Source organism: Stylophora pistillata, chromosome 4 (genome assembly GCF_964205215.1).
Source record: "Stylophora pistillata chromosome 4, jaStyPist1.2, whole genome shotgun sequence".
NCBI lineage: Eukaryota > Metazoa > Cnidaria > Anthozoa > Scleractinia > Pocilloporidae > Stylophora > Stylophora pistillata.
In genome coordinates, this window is record NC_142522.1 from 27215952 (window position 1) to 27235262 (window position 19311).

The 19311-nt window shown below is 38.5% G+C and overlaps 1 protein-coding gene and 1 pseudogene across 2 annotated transcripts in view; both read left to right on the plus strand.

Moving 5' to 3' along the window:
* The window catches only part of LOC148733127 (uncharacterized), a 2942-nt pseudogene extending 2704 nt beyond the window's left edge, over positions 1-238 (plus strand).
* Positions 1-19311, plus strand: part of LOC111344598 (uncharacterized) — a 68548-nt gene that overhangs the window by 37383 nt on the left and 11854 nt on the right. The window contains exons 5-7 of one of the 2 annotated variants that reach the window (XM_022951840.2): positions 2959-3417; positions 4673-4867; positions 9657-9731. In XM_022951840.2, the coding sequence (XP_022807575.2) occupies positions 2959-3417; positions 4673-4867; positions 9657-9731 (729 nt within the window). The remainder of the gene's footprint in view (positions 1-2958; positions 3418-4672; positions 4868-9656; positions 9732-19311) is intronic. The other variant, XM_022951841.2, reaches the window with a different exon arrangement.

Consider the following 19311-nt stretch of genomic DNA (forward strand, 5'->3'; position numbering starts at 1 on the left):
GAGTGTCTTATTTTTTAAATGTTTTTTAATCAAAGAACTCAAACTAACACTAAACAAACAGTACGACTCAATTCGCGCCAAATTATTTGTTTAGAGTAGTTCTTGTGATTATTATTCCATTGTTTTTACCTAATAAATATTTTTAGCACTTTCTTACAGACTGTATCACATTTTAGCGTTAGCCACATTTTTGCCCACTTCACCTTTTCCTACCTTTTTATGTTATTTTAGAATACTTTTACTCACTTGAAAATGATCTCGGAGAGGTCGAAACGTCGTGTGTTTTTATCGCTAATTTTCATCTCTGAATCGATCTCTAAGAAATTGCTTATTAAGTATTGATGAATCGCCGTAATTCATTTAAAAGATTTTCGATGTTGGAAAGCGATCAAACTTTGTCACAGCGTAAAATCAGGTCATATACGTCCTCTCGCAGGAACGTGTAAGTGGGAGAAGAGATCGGAATATTCGCTGCTATTAGCGAGTTCATAGCAGAGAACTGTTTATGGGGGCATAAAAATACACTGAGAACCAATTCCAGTTTCTAAATTTACTGTAGTACTCAGCATTCCAAACTTAAAGGTTTCTTCACGAGCTACATTTATTTATTGTTTGTAAATTATTATGTTTAGATACCACTTACAAACGTCACTTCGCCACAATTTTCCACTCCCTCTATCGCACTTTTCTTGGGTTACCAACCAAATAGGCCACAACCCCTTGGGAACTCCAAATCATATGAATTCGATTACAAAAACACTTTCCCCTTTTCAAATCAATCAAATTAGGAGCATTTTTAAAATTTTTCGCCCAAAACTTCAATTTATTTTGATTATCAATTGTGATCATTCACGACTTACGCACGGCCACACCCACGTCAATAAACCCACGACCATAAGTCATACAAATTACCAAAACATAAATCTACTTTACTTAAAAAAAACAAAACAATACAAAACAAACAAAAACAAAATCAGGCAATTTTTGCAAATCTGACCTGGCCGGTTTGTTTTAAGCTTTAGTTTTCATGACCAAAATAGTCTAAAATGTCGGTAAACGTAGTACTAGCGAAAATCAACTACAACTAGACTGAAACATATAGTGATAAAAACGAGCGATAAAAAATATGAACGACGTTTCGACCGCTACACGGTCATTTTCAAGTTAGAGTTCATGAGTAAATTTCCGCATACATACGATTTCTGAAACAGTGAAATGAATGTAAAAGCTAAGTATTTACATATAAACAATAAAGCTAATAACTAATAACAAAAAGGAAGTGTAAATAAGCAGTGAAAAGGATGAAAATTAATTTATATGAAGTGTCAAGCAAACAGCTTCGCGCGAATAGAATCGCTGTTTGTTCAGAGTTAATAGAGGGAACTATTAACTATGGTTTGTTCAATATTGGCTTAAGGTCCCGAATAAAAAAAGCATTTCGAAAATCAAACAATCGAACTTGTTTGAGCATTTCCTCAGGACCCTAAAGTTCGTTGCGATTTCACATGGTTCGATTCCATGTTCTCTTACATGGTTGCAAAAAAACAGTTTAAATCCCAAGTCTGCAGTTTGTACCCAGTCTGCAGTCTGCATTTTGTAATGACCGATTACTTAATACATTCGCAGAACTAGAAGTTGTGGACCGAATTAAATTTCTGGTCCTGAATAACAGACTCTCTAATTAGCTCCTTCCTAACATATTGCCGAGTTCTCGATCTCTCCTCGTCATCCGCCATATTTGCCTCCTCGAAAGCAAGATCAAAATACAAGTCCCAAGATCCCCCGGCTATTTTCAGTCGCTCTTTCCCAGATTGTTGAACGTGTTTTGTTGTTGAACATGAAGCTCTAGGCCGTGTTGGTTTTGACGTGATTCGCTAGGGTTGCAGACAGGGAGAATTTGTTGATGTTGAGTTACTTTCGTTGTTGGATGTAGTGTGTTTGAAGCGTTGATATTGATATAACTTGTTGAAGTTGGACAATTTTTATCGTTGACCTAAATAGTAAATGTTAATATCGATTTTAAATATCGACAAATTCCATTTAATTCACGTAGGTGGTTTCGATAAAACTTCAATCATTTTGATACAACTTAGTGGGGGATAAATTTTGATGTTTTCAACTGTATACCACTCCGATAAAGAGATTTTAAGAGGTCAAGACGACAATAGTTCGGCAATATACCTTGCTGCGATAAGAGATGGCATCTCCAAAGGAGCGAACACATTAGAGCGTATGGCTCAAGAATAACACAAGAAAGATGTACATGTAAGTTTGATGTCAGTGCTCGATTATTCGATTTGCAAGTATTTGCAGAAGTTCTTAAGGTTAGTCTTGGTTTATCATCCAGACATCCAGATATAGAGGTTCTCAATGAGGAGATTCGAGCATTTAAGGCTCTAACGGTTCAAATTTTAGCCATTTCACGGCCAACGATTTTAATTTTTTTTCATTGTTTTCAAAAGGTAAAGTTTTTAAGGTCGGAGCGACGACGAAGGGCTAACGCTCGAAACGTCAGCTTTTATAATCGTAGCGGTGGCCAATTTACCATTTCAACTTTGTTGATATATTCAAATTATTTCGTTACCCCCACCGACGCAGCCCCAAACAGTTTCTTTAGAAACTATCAGCCTTTATTCATTTTTAAGGTTAACTTCCTTGCGACTAACTGTTAACATACGTAATTTTTACGGCTATGTTTATACGCCGTTTTACATGTTTACTATGTTTATACGCCGTTTAACGTTTAACTCAATTACCAGTTTACATCAAAATGACTGAAGTTGTATCAAACGGACTTTTTACATGTATTGGATAAACTTTGTCGATGTATCGAGTTGACTTCATTCGTATCGAATCGTCTTGCATCGAAACGACATTGTATCGAAATGACCGTAAAGCAGCCTGCTTAAGGATGACCGAAAAGAAGGCGCTAACCTTGTGTTTTTTGCTCATTCAAAGGGACTCTATCTCCTTCCAGTGTTCCTGAAGGTGTTCGAGAAAATTTATATTTGACGGAGGTTCAGAAGCAATGGCTTCTCACTAGTTTAGCACTGGAAAACCTCGTCCTTCCACGAATACGCAAACTAATGGTAGAGGAAATCAAAAAGGAAAACATTAAGAGAAAGATGGACAACCCCTTGGAAGGTTTTTACTCGTCTTTTCCCGACACTTTCCTATCATCGATCACTGATTGTGATGAATTAAGTGGGCCAGAGGGGATCAGATTTCTCATCCAAAGAGGATTCCTAGAACATGCGAGTGTGTTTGCTGGGCATTGGGAACGTTTTATAAGCCCTCGAGAAGCCCGACGTCTTCATGAAGAGTTAAGAAGATTCCTGTCTTCGTTTTTAGAAGGAGTCATATCTGCTGCAGATATCAGGGATTTTCTCGAAGAACTGGACAACTTTGAAGCCAGAGGTATTTAAAAACTAATTTGTGTAACTGATCATGTCAACATACCTTAGGTGCTCTCCATTCAAATAGAATATTCTGCCTGACATTCGCTTCAAGTTTACAATATTTTACCCAATAACTTAAAAAACGAATGCAGCGAGGGCTTTAGAATTGAAAGAGTTCTTGACCTATTCTGATTAGTAATTTTTAGAGATTCATAAGCCGAAGACGTACCTTCGTCTTAAACCTAACTCAGAAACCTTTTCCTTACAGGGACAAAGGAATTGTCACTGAATCGAAAATGACAGCGACGTAGATAAAAGTCTTTTTCTGAAGAAGGGGGAGATATGCCCTTTTCATTCATTAAAGCCCTGAAAATATCGATCTTTCTTTTTGAATGGATCAGTGCGCTTTTGAGGGGTTGTACAGATTTCTTAGAATATTGTTATACCATCTTAATACATATATCGAGATTATCCGAAATATTTTGGTCAAATCGATGGAGAGAAAATTAAGTCGAGCTCTGTCTCTTATCTTATGTTTCAATTTCACCTTTGATCAAATTAAATTGTAACAAATAGATTTGTTGCTAGAAAAGTAGCAACAAATGGATATGCCAAGGGACAAGAACGTCTTCGTAAAAATATATGTTTGCGTTCTACGTACTAAACAAAAACGAAAGTATTATCAATGCTTAGTACTGGGTACTTTTTGAAAATACCAAACATTAATTCGAAGCGAGAAAAACCATTCTCTCCTAATCGCAATTTAAATCGCAAACGGTTTATGCCACACTGTATCTTAAACATTACAGGGATGCAAATCTCAAATGCTTATTTGTTTATTTTTTATGCGTGTTAATGTGACCGATCACCCAAAGTTTATAAATCGTTTTTGTTGCAAAACCGCTGAATGAGGAGGCAATTTAGTTACACGTCTGACCCTTTGTGTTCTAAAAGAATGCGTTTCGAAATCAATGAGTACCTTACGCACGATCCTTTGGAACAGAATGTGTTCTGAGGGAAATCCGATCCGTCAGGCGATAACTACTTTTTCTCAACTCGAAAACCACCTAGACTCAAAACCCTAGTCTCTACATATTAAGATATAAAGTTTTTCGCAGGCGTAAGTCGCTTCACTGATTTTTGAGAAAATAGCCGATTGTTTTACAGTCTAGAGACTGATCCAGTGATTTTCCAAAATGTCATCATCTGAGATAATGTAAGCTGCTAGGTCAAGACAAGCAAGTGATAGAGCGTTTCCTTAATTATTTTGGCAGGCTTGGACCTTCTTAGAAACATATCTGGGCCAGCTGAATTGATGAAACGGATTCAACAACCACATGGTGAAGTAAAGAAAAGGTCTAGCGAAGTCCAAACCCCAAGTGAGAAATTTGGTAATGTTTCAGAGACAGAGAAACTGGTTGGCCAACCCGAAAGTGAACTGCTTAAAAGTACATCGAAGGAGAGTGAAGGTAACTCAAAATTAATGTGTTTTTGTTTTTCGTAAGTTTATTTGTCTTCAGGAGGGCAAAAACTAACATGTCAGTCACATTGTTATGGTAATCAGATTTCCAATAGGGGACCAGAACTCTTTCCCCGCATTCTCAATATTGAATAAGGGCTTTAACGGAGCAAGATCCGGAAAAATCCTCTCACGCAATTAAAATATCAAAAGACCGACGGCTTGTGTTATGCGTCTTCTCTGAAATCGTAATTTTCCCTTTGTGAATATGGCCATCGCGGGACAAAAAAGTCAGGTTACTGTATCACACGACACAATGCGAAATCAAGTGCTTTTACACTTTTCACGATTTTCACTACTTAAGAGTTAGTTAGTTGTTTCAAATCCAATATCAAGTTTAGAAAAAAGGAATTCGAAACCTTGCAATGTTTGGCTGTTGCATTAGGCTACTGGTATAATGGTATACGAACTACGACATAATTGTCACTGGTCTCCAAAGATGTACATACACCTCTCAGTTGATAATAGAAAAAGAACTACTGATGGCTTTAATTCCGTTTTTTGACAGCATAGCGAACTAGAGTAAGAGTAGTTCTCGCTGATTAACAACCGCTAGTGACAATGACCAAATAACAACAACAACAAACAACAACAACAATTTATTTCGCATTAGGGTGGGGGGTTACAATGATTAAAAATTACTCAAGGAAAATAAAGAAAAAGAAAAACCTTACATAATTGACACTGCCCGCAAGTAGCACAGGCTAGCCGCGGCGGGCAGTGACAACAATTTGTTAAGAGTCTAAAGCAAATTATAAATGAAAAGATCATTACAGCTTAATTTTAAGAATAAAAAGAAAAGAAAAAGTACAGCAGATAAATAAATGCACGTGATCAAAAATTTATATGTACAAAGTGATTAAGCTGTATATTTGAGTAAAGACAGCGGAGCTTAATTTCAGACGTCCATCTTGGTCGCTCACCGCTGACCAATGGGAAACTTCTGACGATGACTACTGCCTACGGTTGTTGCAACGTCATGCACTACTACTAACAACAGTCCTATTCAGTACTACTCTCACCCGGAGGATCATACTACACGGTCATATGATACTCCTGGGTTCAAACAAGTGACTGAGTCCCTTAAAATGAAGCGGAAAAAATCGGCCAGTCTTGTAATAATTTGCCTACTGGACTGCTGAAATGCTGAACATGACTGTTTATTGTTATCCAACCGATTATTGTTAACCGCCTCCCGGTTAGCTCAATTGGTTAAGCGCCGGACTGTTGTGCGGGAGGTCGAGGGTTTGAGCCCCGGCCGGACCAACACTCGGGGTCTTAAAATAATTGAGAAGAATATGCTACCTTTCTATAACATCGATCAAGAAATGGTTAGATATTCTAGTCTTCTCGGACGAATGAATGGAGTTCCCGTCTCCTGCATTTATTAATTAGTTAATCTGGTTAGGCAGGGGACATTAAAGAACCCACTTCACGAGATTACTGTGGTGTGGTCTGGCCTGGTTACTGGGAATTGGGGGGAGGGGGTATCTGTCATATTCGCCTTTATTTGATTGTAAACTGCTTAGCAGTTTGGTAAAGTCCCCCGTACAGTGTTGTAAAGCGCCATGAGCTCAAGATATGAGCGCTATATAAATACAAGTTATTATTATTATTTTTATTATTATTATTATTATTATTATTATTATTATCATTATTATCCAAAACCTTTGGACCCCTCGATTAAACAACTTAATTTTTATTTATTGCTTGCCTTTCGAAATGTACAGTACATTTTACTTGATCCGTTACAACGTTCAAGGGGATTGCACAGGAGCTTTTCGAAGAGTTTGAGTAATGGTCGCCCGTCGCGGATCACGGCTTTCACTCCTTTTAAGTCTGGGATTTTACTAAGTGATGTCAAGATATGCGCTTTTCACTCCATTCTACTCATGAATATATCGAGCTTTTTGTTTAAAATGGATCAGTTCTCTTCGGAGTGTTATACATATTTTGGAATTTTTTTTCGGGAACTTTCATAAAATGCTTTTGAACCAAGGCTATCCGAAATATTTAATTCAAGTCGATTGAGAGCACTTTAGCCCAGTCTTGTCTCTTGTCTAATGTTTCAATTTTTCTTCTGTTCCAAACTGAATTACACTAATATATATATATATATATATATATACTTGATAAGTTAAATTATACACGCATTTTGATTATTGCTTCATTTACGACTTGTGTTCTTTCGGAGAACAGATGCATATATGAGGTCATCATTAAAGTGCTACTGAAACGAAATTTTCGTATCTGAAATATTTGCTCTAACATGTAGTTTTGAATATGCTGATCATCATGAGATAATTTGCTTTGGCCAAAAAGAAGCCTAAGATATCTTTTTTAACCGTTCAAATCAAAAATTTTACACAAAACCATGTCCGGGCCCTGGTACCGAGCCAAATGGATTGATGACGTCACTGGTTGTGTTCACTCCGATAGCGTGGTTTATTTCACTCACTGTTTGTTTGTATTCGTGGGCGAAGGAGATGGCAGATATTGAAGTTTTGTCAAGTGAATCTTCTTCTGAACGAAGCGAAGTTGTCTCCAGTAGCGAAGAGGAAGATGGTGGCGTAAAATGGGGTTGACAGGTCTACACGACTCCCAAGCGTGTGTTTAGAGTAGCCTATTCAAAGTTTAGCCCTCACGAGTATGTCTTTGAGCGACCGCCTTCTTTTGTAAGATACGGCGAATTTTTGTATAGTTCGCTCAGTAGTGGTTGTGTTTCTATTAATTGCCAGTTTTTCGTGAGAATTTGCTTTATGTGTGGCACTGAGTACGCACATCAGGGATTGCGTCTTTTTCGAATCGTTCGCCTTTGTAGATGTACAACTATTCTTTTGACTGTCTCGATCGTTAAGTTGTCTTGATTGCTTTCAGCTTGCGCCACGCGCGCTGATTCGGTCGTACTACAGTTCTTAGTGTTCAGTGTTCCAGCCGTTTTGGCTCGTTTTCTTTTCTTTATTTCGGTATTAAAACGACCGATTTCACGTTCATAGAAGCACATGATCGCCTTTACTGTTTCTTGCTCCGCGTTGTTAAGGATTTACTTTATCTCATTTTTTAAATCCTCGTCTGCTCTTATTTTGGCCCTCGCCCTATATTGTAGGGATTCTGGGCGTGTTCTGCTAGGCATTTGGTACAGAGGGATTTGTTCGTTATCCTCAGACTTGCCGAGTAGATCATCTTCAGTGACGGTGTCGTATGAGGCTTCCATGTTTTCTTCATTCTTTGAATGGCATTGCTTTGGCCCGGGGCGTTTAGTAGCCCATCTACCGTTATAATATCTTTCGACATTTTCTGTAGATGGTCAGGCAAGATCGCGGTTTCGATCCTAATCTTGTGGATCTCGTCAGTTGCCGATTAACTAAATAGACTCGTAGAGATTCGTTCTCGGTATCAGTCGGGAATTTTGCTCCCTATCAAGGCGAACCTCTCGCAGATAGCCAAGATGCCGGTGTGGCCGCCGATGAATAAGACGAGGATGGCATTTTGCCCGAAATCCTCTCTTTCGGCCTCCCAACATGCAAGCCACACTCCATGCTTTTACCCTTCTTTCACAGAAGTACACAACCAGTGACGTCACAGGGCTGTTTTGGCCGCGCCAAGATGGCCGCCAATTTTGATCTCAGCCGGTCAACTTCAAATGGTTAAAAATGTACTTTCTGCTAAACGTTGGCCCAAAAAAAGTACACAGCGTTTGCAAATAACGTTCAAACTCTATTATATTGCAAAAATCTCGGATATGAAAATTACGTTTCAGTAGCACTTTAACAATGTATTTCTTACGTATATAAGAACGATCCTTCGCAGTAAAGCACTATTTGAGCAATAGTGGAAATCAGACCTGAAAAAAAAAAAAAAAAAAAAGTTTCAGGCCTGTACGGGATTCGAACCACTGACCTCTGCGATACTAGTGCAGCGCTCTACCAATTGAGCTAACAAGCCAACTGGGAGCAGGCCATCAAATTAATTCGATATAAACCCGTAGATGATAAATCGAACAACAACAACCATATGAAACATATGAGTGAACTGCGGTTATGAGACGTATATAAGAACGATCCTTCGCAGTAAAGCACTATTTGAGCAATAGTGGAAATCAGACCTGAAAAAAATTTCAGGCCTGTACGGGATTCGAACCACTGACCTCTGCGATACTAGTGCAGCGCTCTACCAATTGAGCTAACAAGCCAACTGGGAGCAGGCCATCAAATTAATTCGATATAAACCCGTAGATGATAAATCGAACAACAACAAACATATGAAACATGAGTGAACTGCGGTTATGAGACGTATATAAGAACGATCCTTCGCAGTAAAGCACTATTTGAGCAATAGTGGAAATCAGACCTGAAAAAAATTTCAGGCCTGTACGGGATTCGAACCACTGACCTCAGGTCAGTGGTTCGAATCCCGTACAGGCCTGAAATTTTTTTTCAGGTCTGATTTCCACTATTGCTCAAATAGTGCTTTACTGCGAAGGATCGTTCTTATATACGTCTCATAACCGCAGTTCACTCATATGTTTCATATGTTTGTTGTTGTTCAATGTATTTCTTGTTTATTTCATAAAACAAATAGATTCTATGTTATCATGTGTCTTTTGTTTAAGATAAATACATGCACATTTATATATAGCTTAAACCTGTAAAAATATTTTAGTCTTTCTGTTACAATGTTTTAAAATCAAACTTCGTTAACAAAGCCCGCATTCCATGACAAATTTGGTAATGTTTCAGAGGCAGAGAAACTGGTTAGCCAACAGGATAAACCAGAAGGTGAACTGACTGAAAGTGCAACTAAGAAGAGTGAAGGTAACTCAAAAGCAATGTGCTTTTGTATTTTGTTGGTTAGTTCGTTTTAGAAATTCAAAATTCAAAAAGAAAAAGGAATTCCTCTTTAATGTTTAAGTAATCTTTGCAGAAAGAAATAATTTTTGTAATAGTTACGTCTTGAAAAATGGGAACGACTACCTATCTGGAAGCAAAATGACACTACTAAATTATCAGGTTTGATATGGGAAGAAAACAGTTGAGGACTGAAAAACGATTCAGCTCGTAAAGGAAATGGTCAATGGACCGGCTTTCCTTACGTGGTGAGCGGGATTTCTGCCTAAGTAATGATATCGCTGATAATCGGTTTGGCTTTGCAAATTACATGCACTTTGTTCCGACACCTTTCACGATATTTATTGTAATAGAGTTAGTGGCTTCAAATCCAATAATAAGAGCAGAAAACGATAAATTCGAAAACTTAGGACGTTTGGCTGCTGAAGTGAACGAAATACGAACTACAGCAATGTCTAACGATCATCTTGGTAAAATTGGTCTTGAGAAAACTTTAAAAATGACTTCCGCATAGTTTGTCACTATCACTGTCAATAGTAAGACTAATCTCACCCGGAAGATCTGATTGCATGATCATATGTTACTCTTGGTTCAAACAATTAACTGTTGTTCATAAAATGAAGCAGAAAAGATCGGCCAGTCTCGTAACAATTTACCTACGCGACTGCTGAAATGCTGAATGTAACTGATTGTGATCCAAAACCTTTGATTTGAGCGCCTTCATGGTTATTTTTGTCATTCATCTCTTTCGAAATGCGCAACAAAGTGCCCTGGGGGCTTTTATGGTCAAGCTTGTGGACTAGCTACGCAGACTCACGTAGGATTCTGTTTTTGTTTTGTTCCATAACAGAGAGAGTATAACAAAACAATTTTTAGCAGCTAGTAAATAAATTGGATGAAACTCAACTGGATGGACTCAATTGAATTTAGGTGGGCCACGGGTCGATATCGGTCGGCCGTTCGTAGAAAGTAAACCTTACCATTCACTCAATACGCATCCACCTGTCGATTCGTCATGGAGTTTGACTAATGGTCGTTAGCCGTGGGTCAAAGGTTCAAGTCGCGCTTTGATGTGGGAACAATTCGCGGATGATCAATACTTGTTTTTATTACTCATCAATTGTTTTTCATTTGATATTTAGAATGCTCCTTATTTGATTGATGATAGGGAATAGATAGTCACCGAGGGAAAATTCTAGGCTAAATATTAGAAAAAAGCATGCAAAGCGAGCCTCAAGGATCCTCAATTAAATCTCGCACAACCTTACACTAAATTGAGCTGGTATCATGTTGATTTTTTACGTTGGAAAGTGGACAAACTTTGTCACATCATAAAATTGTGCAATAGAAGAGGCTAGGATATTCGTTGCTATTCGCTAGCTCATCGTAGATAATTTTTTATTATGGCATAAAAATACACTGAGAACTAATTCCAGTTTCTACATTTACTGCAGTACTCAACATTTCAAACTTACAGGTTTCTTCATGAGCTATACTAATGCTAGTAAATTGTCATGCTCAGATATTACACACAAACATCACTTCACCACAATTTACGGTTCACTCTATCGCACTTGTCTTGGGTTAGCAAGAAATTAAGCCACACCCCCATTTTTAACTCCAGCATCGCACAGAATGCTATTAATGTCTTTCGCGACATGTACTTAAAGTGCCCAGTTTATCAACGAGCGGAATATCCATTTGCATGTGTAGAACTTATCAGCTGTAATTGGGCAACAAATTTAGCTTTGGGAATACTTGAGTCGCATTTCAGATTTCAGCTGCTATCAATCAAACGGTTTGGTGCGTGATGTGAGTCCCAAGGTGCGATACAGTTAACAATAACGCACTAATTAAAGGCCGGCCGCACAGTTCCCAAAGCGTTTTGCAAATTCGTGTGCAACGACATTTTTTATTTGACTCAATAGAAAATTATCGAGAGTTTCCTATCGACCTGGCGGTTTAGAACCGGCCTGGCGGCCCCCCCCCCCCCGCCCCCTCCCCCGTTTCTTTTTTTGGAGTGAAAAGCGGCGGCAGGGGACTAGAAATAGCGGTACTCAATCAGCAATTTACCCGTGACAAAGTGAAATGTTTTGCGTAAACTTACTCTGGGGGCTCACTTGTTCGTAAGAGGGGCCCCGATAAGAGATCTAACAGCGCGAAAAAGTTACTTAATCATTAAGAGTCATTCTGAGCAGTGCGATGCATAAGCCACTCGTTTTTACTTGACACGCGCAATTTTATGTTCCGCTGATTTTTTTTTGATAACCTAATAGTTATTAGAAGTTAGTCTTTCTTGTTCCCGAACAGAAAAGAAGAATTAAGGATTACAAGAACATCGAGAGAAAAAACAAACAACTAAGCGATTACCTAAAACAGGTTTATGCTTGAGTGAACACTTAGATAATTATTTATATTTGGATCCGTTTTGGTAAATCAAAACATATAAAAAAGACAGTTGATAATCAAGACCTTCGAATTAACATGTCGAGGCGTGCGAGGCATCAGCCAGGCTTTTACGTAACATTACTGAATAATGTTTGCGATCGTGCCTGTAATTCAAAATACCGTCCGAAGGTAAAGCCAACAGTAATGGGCGTTTACGAAGTCAACCGTATTGTTGTAGAACGAGTTAAAGAACGAAAAGCAGAATACTTCATCCATCGGCAGAGTTACTCCCCTGGTGAAAATACGCGGGAACCAGCCGAACATTTTCCGGAAGATCTCATCGCCGCCTTTGAGAACAGGTCTGTCGATCCACTTCGCGCCGATGAAAGTAGAGAGGGATTGTCTCCGTTAATATCATTCGAGAAGGGCTTAAAAATGACTTCCTGTTAATGTTTACGTAATATTTGCAATAAAGAAAGAATTCCTTAATGATTCAGTCTTGAAAAATGTGGACGACTATCCATCTGGACGCAAAACGATGTTGATTCATTATTAGGCTAATATGATAGAAAAAAAATTGAAAAACGATTTAACTAGCAGAATAAATGCTTGTTTATTACATAAAGCAAATTGACTCTATGTTGTCGTGTGTCTGAGAGAGAGAGGGAGAGAGAGAGTAGAGAGAGTTAAAAAAAGCGAGGATGGACAACTTCTGACGTAAACGAGATAAAAAATTTTACAGTAAAACTAAGTGGAGCGTACCTCTCAAGATTAAATTAATGAATTGATCATTTGGATACTGAACCCGCCACTCGTTTCAAGAATGCAATAATGAATTGATTATTTGATTATTGAAGCTGCTAGCCGTTTCGCGAATGTAATAATGGATTGATTATTTGAATATTGAACCCGATAGCCGTATCCGTTTTGAAAAGGCGCGGATCATTGTTCAAATTAGTAGTTCATTTCTGAAGTCCAATGAGATTGTTCTATTTGATGAGGAATCCTGAAAATGAACAAACTGCCCTGTAAAACACTGCGAAAACAGTCGATCGCAAATATTAACGAAATAAAAAAAGTATTGCGATGGCTTCGCCCGTAAACTATTTTTTTCGACAATGAATACACACAAGAATTTCTACAATTTCGTAAATAGGCGAAAAAGCTCTCGATAACATTCCATTTACAACATTTTCAAGAAGTTCTACACAACACTCGAACTCACCTTTCCCTCCTAGTCTGACGCCATGTTGAAATAGTTCCGATCCATCATCACGTGTTCGCATAATCCAATCAGAAATGGATTTTCTGATTTGAACAATGATCCGCGCCTTTTCAAAACGAATACGGCTATCGAGTTCAATATTCAAATAATCAATCCATTATTGCATTCTTGAAACGGTTAGCGGGTTCCATGTTCAAATATTCAATTCGTTATTGCGCTCCTGAAACGATTAGCGGGTTCAATATTCAAATAATCAAATCATTAATGTGATCCTGAGGGGTACGCTTCACTTAGTTTGACTGTAATAGTAAGTTAGATACAAAATCTTGTATCTAATTCGTTAGTCGTCACCTTCAATTACGTAATCACTAACACCTCGATCTTATTTAAAGCTCTTTTTTATTCAAAAGTTGTAAATAACTGAAAGAGGTCTCTGACCGAAATGTTTTTATTGAAAATTGGGCTTATGATCTTTCAACGTGATGAATGCATCTTCCTTAGCCAATTTCTCAATGCAGTTGTCTAACTTGAGTCGCTCAGCAATTCTGGCAGACTGGGAGTCTAACTTGTCAAGAAGATGATCGCTTGACTTTTTGTAGGTTTTGGTAATGTTCTCTTGAAGCAATTTGTCGTACGAGGAAGGATTCGTGGTATAGAAATTTTTGGATTTATCGGCGGAAATGAGGAGGGTGCATTTGGTGTCCTTGAATTTTATGTTCTGGATAAGCTGGGTCATGGCATCTTCAAAAGGTAGCAACTCGTTGATTTGAGGCGGAGAGTATCTGGATTTGAAACCGTATGACTCGTTTGCTGTGGATTCTGTATTGTTTAAGAAATGCAGGAAGATACATTCATCACGTTGAAAGATCATAAGCCCAATTTTCAAGACAATCCATCACGCCGCTTAATAAACCATTCTAAGCCTGAAATTGGGAAAATCAGTAAGCATATCCTCGATGAAATTAACGCTATCATTACCAGCAGTAAAGTAAACCAGTGGAAAAACACCTCAAGTGTCTTAAAATGGTTTAATAGTTTAGAAAACAAGAGCTCTCTTTCATTCATCTGTTTCGATGTTTGTGAATTTTACCCCTCCATAACTGAGAAGTTGCTTTCCAAAGCACTAGATTTTGCCTCTAAGCACTGCTCAATCAACAGGCATGAGCGTGAAATTATCTTGCATGCAAAACGATCTCTGCTATTTAACGATGATTGCCCATGGGAGAAGAAATCTGCCAGCAACCTCTTTGATGTTACCATGGGGTCCTTCGATGGAGCGGAAACGTGTGAGCTGGTTGGATGCTTTCTCTTATCAATTCTTACTGAGAAGTATGGTCAAAATATTGGTTTATACCGGGATGATGGTTTGGCTGCCCTCAATGGAACACCGCAGGAAATAGAGAATATCAAGAAAGGTTTTTGTAAAGTCTTCCGCGACAATGACTTAAAAATCACAGTCGAGGCTAACATCACCAAAACCAATTTTTTAGACGTCACACTTGACCTCTCAAGTGGGAAGTATTATCCTTTTACTAAGGAAGGCAACATCCCCCTGTACGTGCATAAAAAATCCAACCACCCACCATCCATTCTGCACAACATCCCTGAATCAATCAATAGGAGGTTCTCCGAGATATCCTCCGACAGGGAATGCTTCGATAGCGCTAAACCTATTTATCAAGAAGCTCTCAAAAAAAGTGGGTATAGCTACACCCTGTGTTTCAAAGCCGCATCAAACCAGGCACCACGTCCACGAAGAAACAGGCAGCGGAACATTACATGGTTTAACCCACCATATAAAAAGAACATGGAAACTAACGTTGGAAAATGCTTCCTTGCACTTATTGATAAGCATTTCTCCAAAAGTAATCCTCTTCACAAAATTTTCAACCGAAACACCCTTAAATTGAGCTACAGCTGCATGGGCAGCATTAAAACTGTCATATCTAACCATAACAAATCTGAAATCCGGAAACTCGCACGCACTAATGACCGAGCTAGGAAAAGCTGCAACTGTAGGAAACCTGACATATGCCCCATGGATGGAAGCTGTAACATGGAAAGCATAATTTACCAGGCAGAGGTCACCACAGAAACCGCAAAGGAAACGTTCATTCGTCTCTGTGACACCGCTTTTAAAATGCGTTACAGGAACCACTTGTGTTCATTCCGAAACGAACGTTACAGACGTGCTACTGAACTTAGTAAATATATATGGAGTCTTAAAGATAAGGACACTAAGTTTAATATTAAGTGGCGCAAGGTGAAACAAGCTAGTTCGTATTCCAGTGTAGCTAAGAGATGCAATTTGTGTTTGTGGGAAAAATATATTATCATTTGTAAACCGCAAATGGCAAGTTTAAACAAAAGAAATGAGCTGACATCATGTTGCAGACATGTCAGGAAATTCCTGTTAAAGAACGTAACGTCACGATAGCGCATGCAGTATATTGCGCGCGCATGTACACATTGTTCTGTCTTTTAAATTTCGGTGGATTGTAACCGTTATTTCTGGCAGTTGCCTGACGATTGCTTCGCAAGAGGCATGAAACTCAGAGTTGCAGTAAAAGTTCAAGTAACCTAAATCTTGAAGTATAATTATCCATAGCTCTAGCCCTGCTATTGAGCACTTTTTAGTAGATGATGATCTCATTCCGCTATTTTGGTTGTATATATATATTTATTAAAAACTAGATCATTGGATAATGCAATTCAAGACTTTTTATTGGCTTAGCCATTATGGTATATCAGCCAATATACCATAATCTACAAATATGGCAAGCGTACGTTTCAGCTTAAGATTAAAAGGGAGCTAAAAATTTAATAAAATTTAATAATTTAATTTAACGTTTTTAATAAAACAATTATTCCACTCGCGCTTGTTGGATATGAGATGATTATAGCCAACTCGGCGCTACGCGCCTCGCTGGCTATCTATCATCTCATATCCAACGCGCGCTCATGGAATAATTGTTAAATAGGAAAAATATTGTAGTACACGAGGACGGACAACTTGGAGCTAAGAAAGACATATACTCAAATAAAAAGTCTAAGAAAATTTAATAAAGTACGTTTCGGTCCGAGAAACGAATTTTTTTAATTTTCTTAGACTTTTATTTGAGTATATGCCTTTCTTAGCTCGAAGTTGTCCGTCCTCGTGTACTACAATATTTTTCCTACTATTTATCGAGGTTTGGATTGTGAATCCCTTTGGATCCTCCTGGCGCGGCGTCACTGTTACCTCGAGGCCTTTTAACTTGATATATATATATATATATATATATATATATATATATATATATATATATATATATATATATATTTATAACCAAAATAGCGGAATGAGATCATCATCTACTAAAAAGTGCTCAATAGCAGGGCTAGAGCTATGGATAATTATACCTCAAGAATTAGGTTACTTGAACTTTTACTGCAACTCTGAGTTTCATGCCTCTTGCAAGAGGCATGAAACTCAGAGTTGCAGTAAAAGTTCAAGTAACCTAATTCTTGAGGTATAATTATATATATATATAAGTAGACGCTCGTAAGGGGTCCCACAAACAATGCTGATCAGTCTCAAACGCGCTGCCTGGAGGATCACTGAAGCGATCGTGGGCTCTTGAAATAACGTAAATAAAAGCAGAAATGTAATGGTAAAGAGGCAAACTCCAATGTAGCTTTGTTGGTTTATTAGCTCGACGTTTCGACGGTCTTGGTCTTCCTCAGGAGCATACTAATTACATGAGCAATATTCAAATTTAAAATTCGTGTCAACAGTAAACATGTCATGACGTAATAATATAAAAATAGAATAGATAACAGCGAAACGTGTCATGGTGTCTAAAATAGATAAATTAAAGTAGTTATAATTCATGTAGTAAGCTTATTGATAGTAGGATTGAGTCTTAATACGAATAATTTTCTCTTGCTTTTCTGATTTCTTGATTTTGACTTCTAACTTTTTCAGTAACCGTAAGTTTAAGATGGTCGACTCCACAGTTCTTAAAATGTCTGACAGAGGGTATGTTTTTATGTCCACCCTTGATGTCGCTACGGTGTTCATTGCCACGGTGGTGAATTGGGTGACCTGTCTCGCCTACGTACTGATCGTTACATTTGCTGCATTCTATCAGGTATATCACATTGCTAGTCTTGCATGACGTGTGTTGTCGCAGTGTTATCGTTTCTCCTGTAGTGCTGCTTTTAACTGACCCTGTAAATTGCCCGTATGTTTTGCAGCAGTTGCATCTTATGTCAGCCCTACAGGGCCAGAATCCGGTACTAGTGGATTGCAGTGGTTTCTGCTTTTTATGTTTATGAGAGAAATGAATTTTGAGATTTTTGTTAGTTTTGAATGATCGACCACAGATTGTACAGGTAGTGTCAGATGGAACTTGAATGTGTGGATTGCTTATATCGTGTGGGGACTCATCAGTGGAGGGGGTTGTGTCAGCGGCTATCGGCGATCGCAGTCTTTTGTGGGTAAGCATCTGTGTTAAATTACGCCCTTTTTGATAGGCAACGAGAGGTGTTTCTTTGAATATGGCTTGTGTGTTGGACGATGTCAAGAGTATTTGATGGTGCTCCTTGAGGATTTTGGGGATGTTTGACAGTGCTGGGTTGTAAGTTATTACAAGTGGTACACGGTCAGTGGAGGAAATAGGTTTGCTTGTGAACGCTTCCTGCCTTGATGTTCTCCTTGCTTTCATGATACATTCCTTAATCAACTTTTTCTTGTAACCTCGCTTAAGTAGTATGTTGTGTAGCTCACGTGCTCGTTTTTCAAAAAACCCGTTGTCGGAGCAGATGCGTCGTAGTCTCAATGCCACGCTGTATGGGATGGATGTTTTAGTGTGTCGTGGATGACAGCTGGTCCAGTTTAGGTATTGGTGGGTATCGGTAGGTTTTGTGTATAAGTCTGTGCTAAGTTCGCCGTTGTTTTTGATGATGACTTGAACGTCTAGGAAAGGGATGCTTGTAGTTGATGCAGTTTGTTCAAACTTGATGTGTGGGTCAAAGGAGTTACATTTGTTAAAGAAGTTTTTGAGTTTTTCTTCGCCGTGTGTCCATATGAAAAAAATGTCATCGATGTATCTGAACCAGACAAGAGGTTGGTCAGTAGCTACTATCAAAAAGCGATTCTCAAGGCGACCCATGTAGAGATTTGCGTAACTCGGCGCCATTCGTGTTCCCATAGCTGTTCCTGTTTGTTGAATGTAATGTTTGCCTTGGAAGGTTAGGTTATTACAAGTTAGAACGAGATTGATGAATTGTCCGATAGTTTCTCTTCTGTTGTTTGCAAAATTATTAAGGCGCATGAAGTAGTCGCATGCTTCCATGCCACCATTATGTGAGATGTTAGTGTAGAGGGATTTCACGTCCCATGTTACTAAAGTAGTCTCTGGCGGTAAGGTATGACTTTTGTTCAGTTCGACAAGTTTACAGAGAAAGTCGTTGTTGTCCTTGAGATGGGAGGGTAGTTTCTCGACCAGTGGGTGTAGTTGATCATCAATCCACTTAGAGATGTTAGTTGTGGCAGATTTGAGGGTGTTACAAATCGGTCGAGCGGGAGGTGGGCGTTGCGGTTTGTGGATTTTAGGTAAGAAATAGATATTTCCTGGTTGAGCGTTTTCCATTACCAGATACTCTGCTGTATTGGTGTTGATTACACCCTTGGAGTGGGTCTCTTGTACAGTTTCTTTTACTCTGATGACGAAGTCAGACGTGGGGTCGCTGGTCACATGTTTATATACCTTGTTACCCTTTTCATCAGTACCATTTAGTTGCTTGTAAGCTTCTGTTAGATAGTCCCTTTTGTTTTGCATTTCTACTGCTGCGCCTTTGTCAGCTTGGAAAATAACAATAGCACTATCACGTTTAAGCGATTTAATAGCTTCGCGTTCTAGCCTAGTGATGTTAGAGCGTTACGCGTTG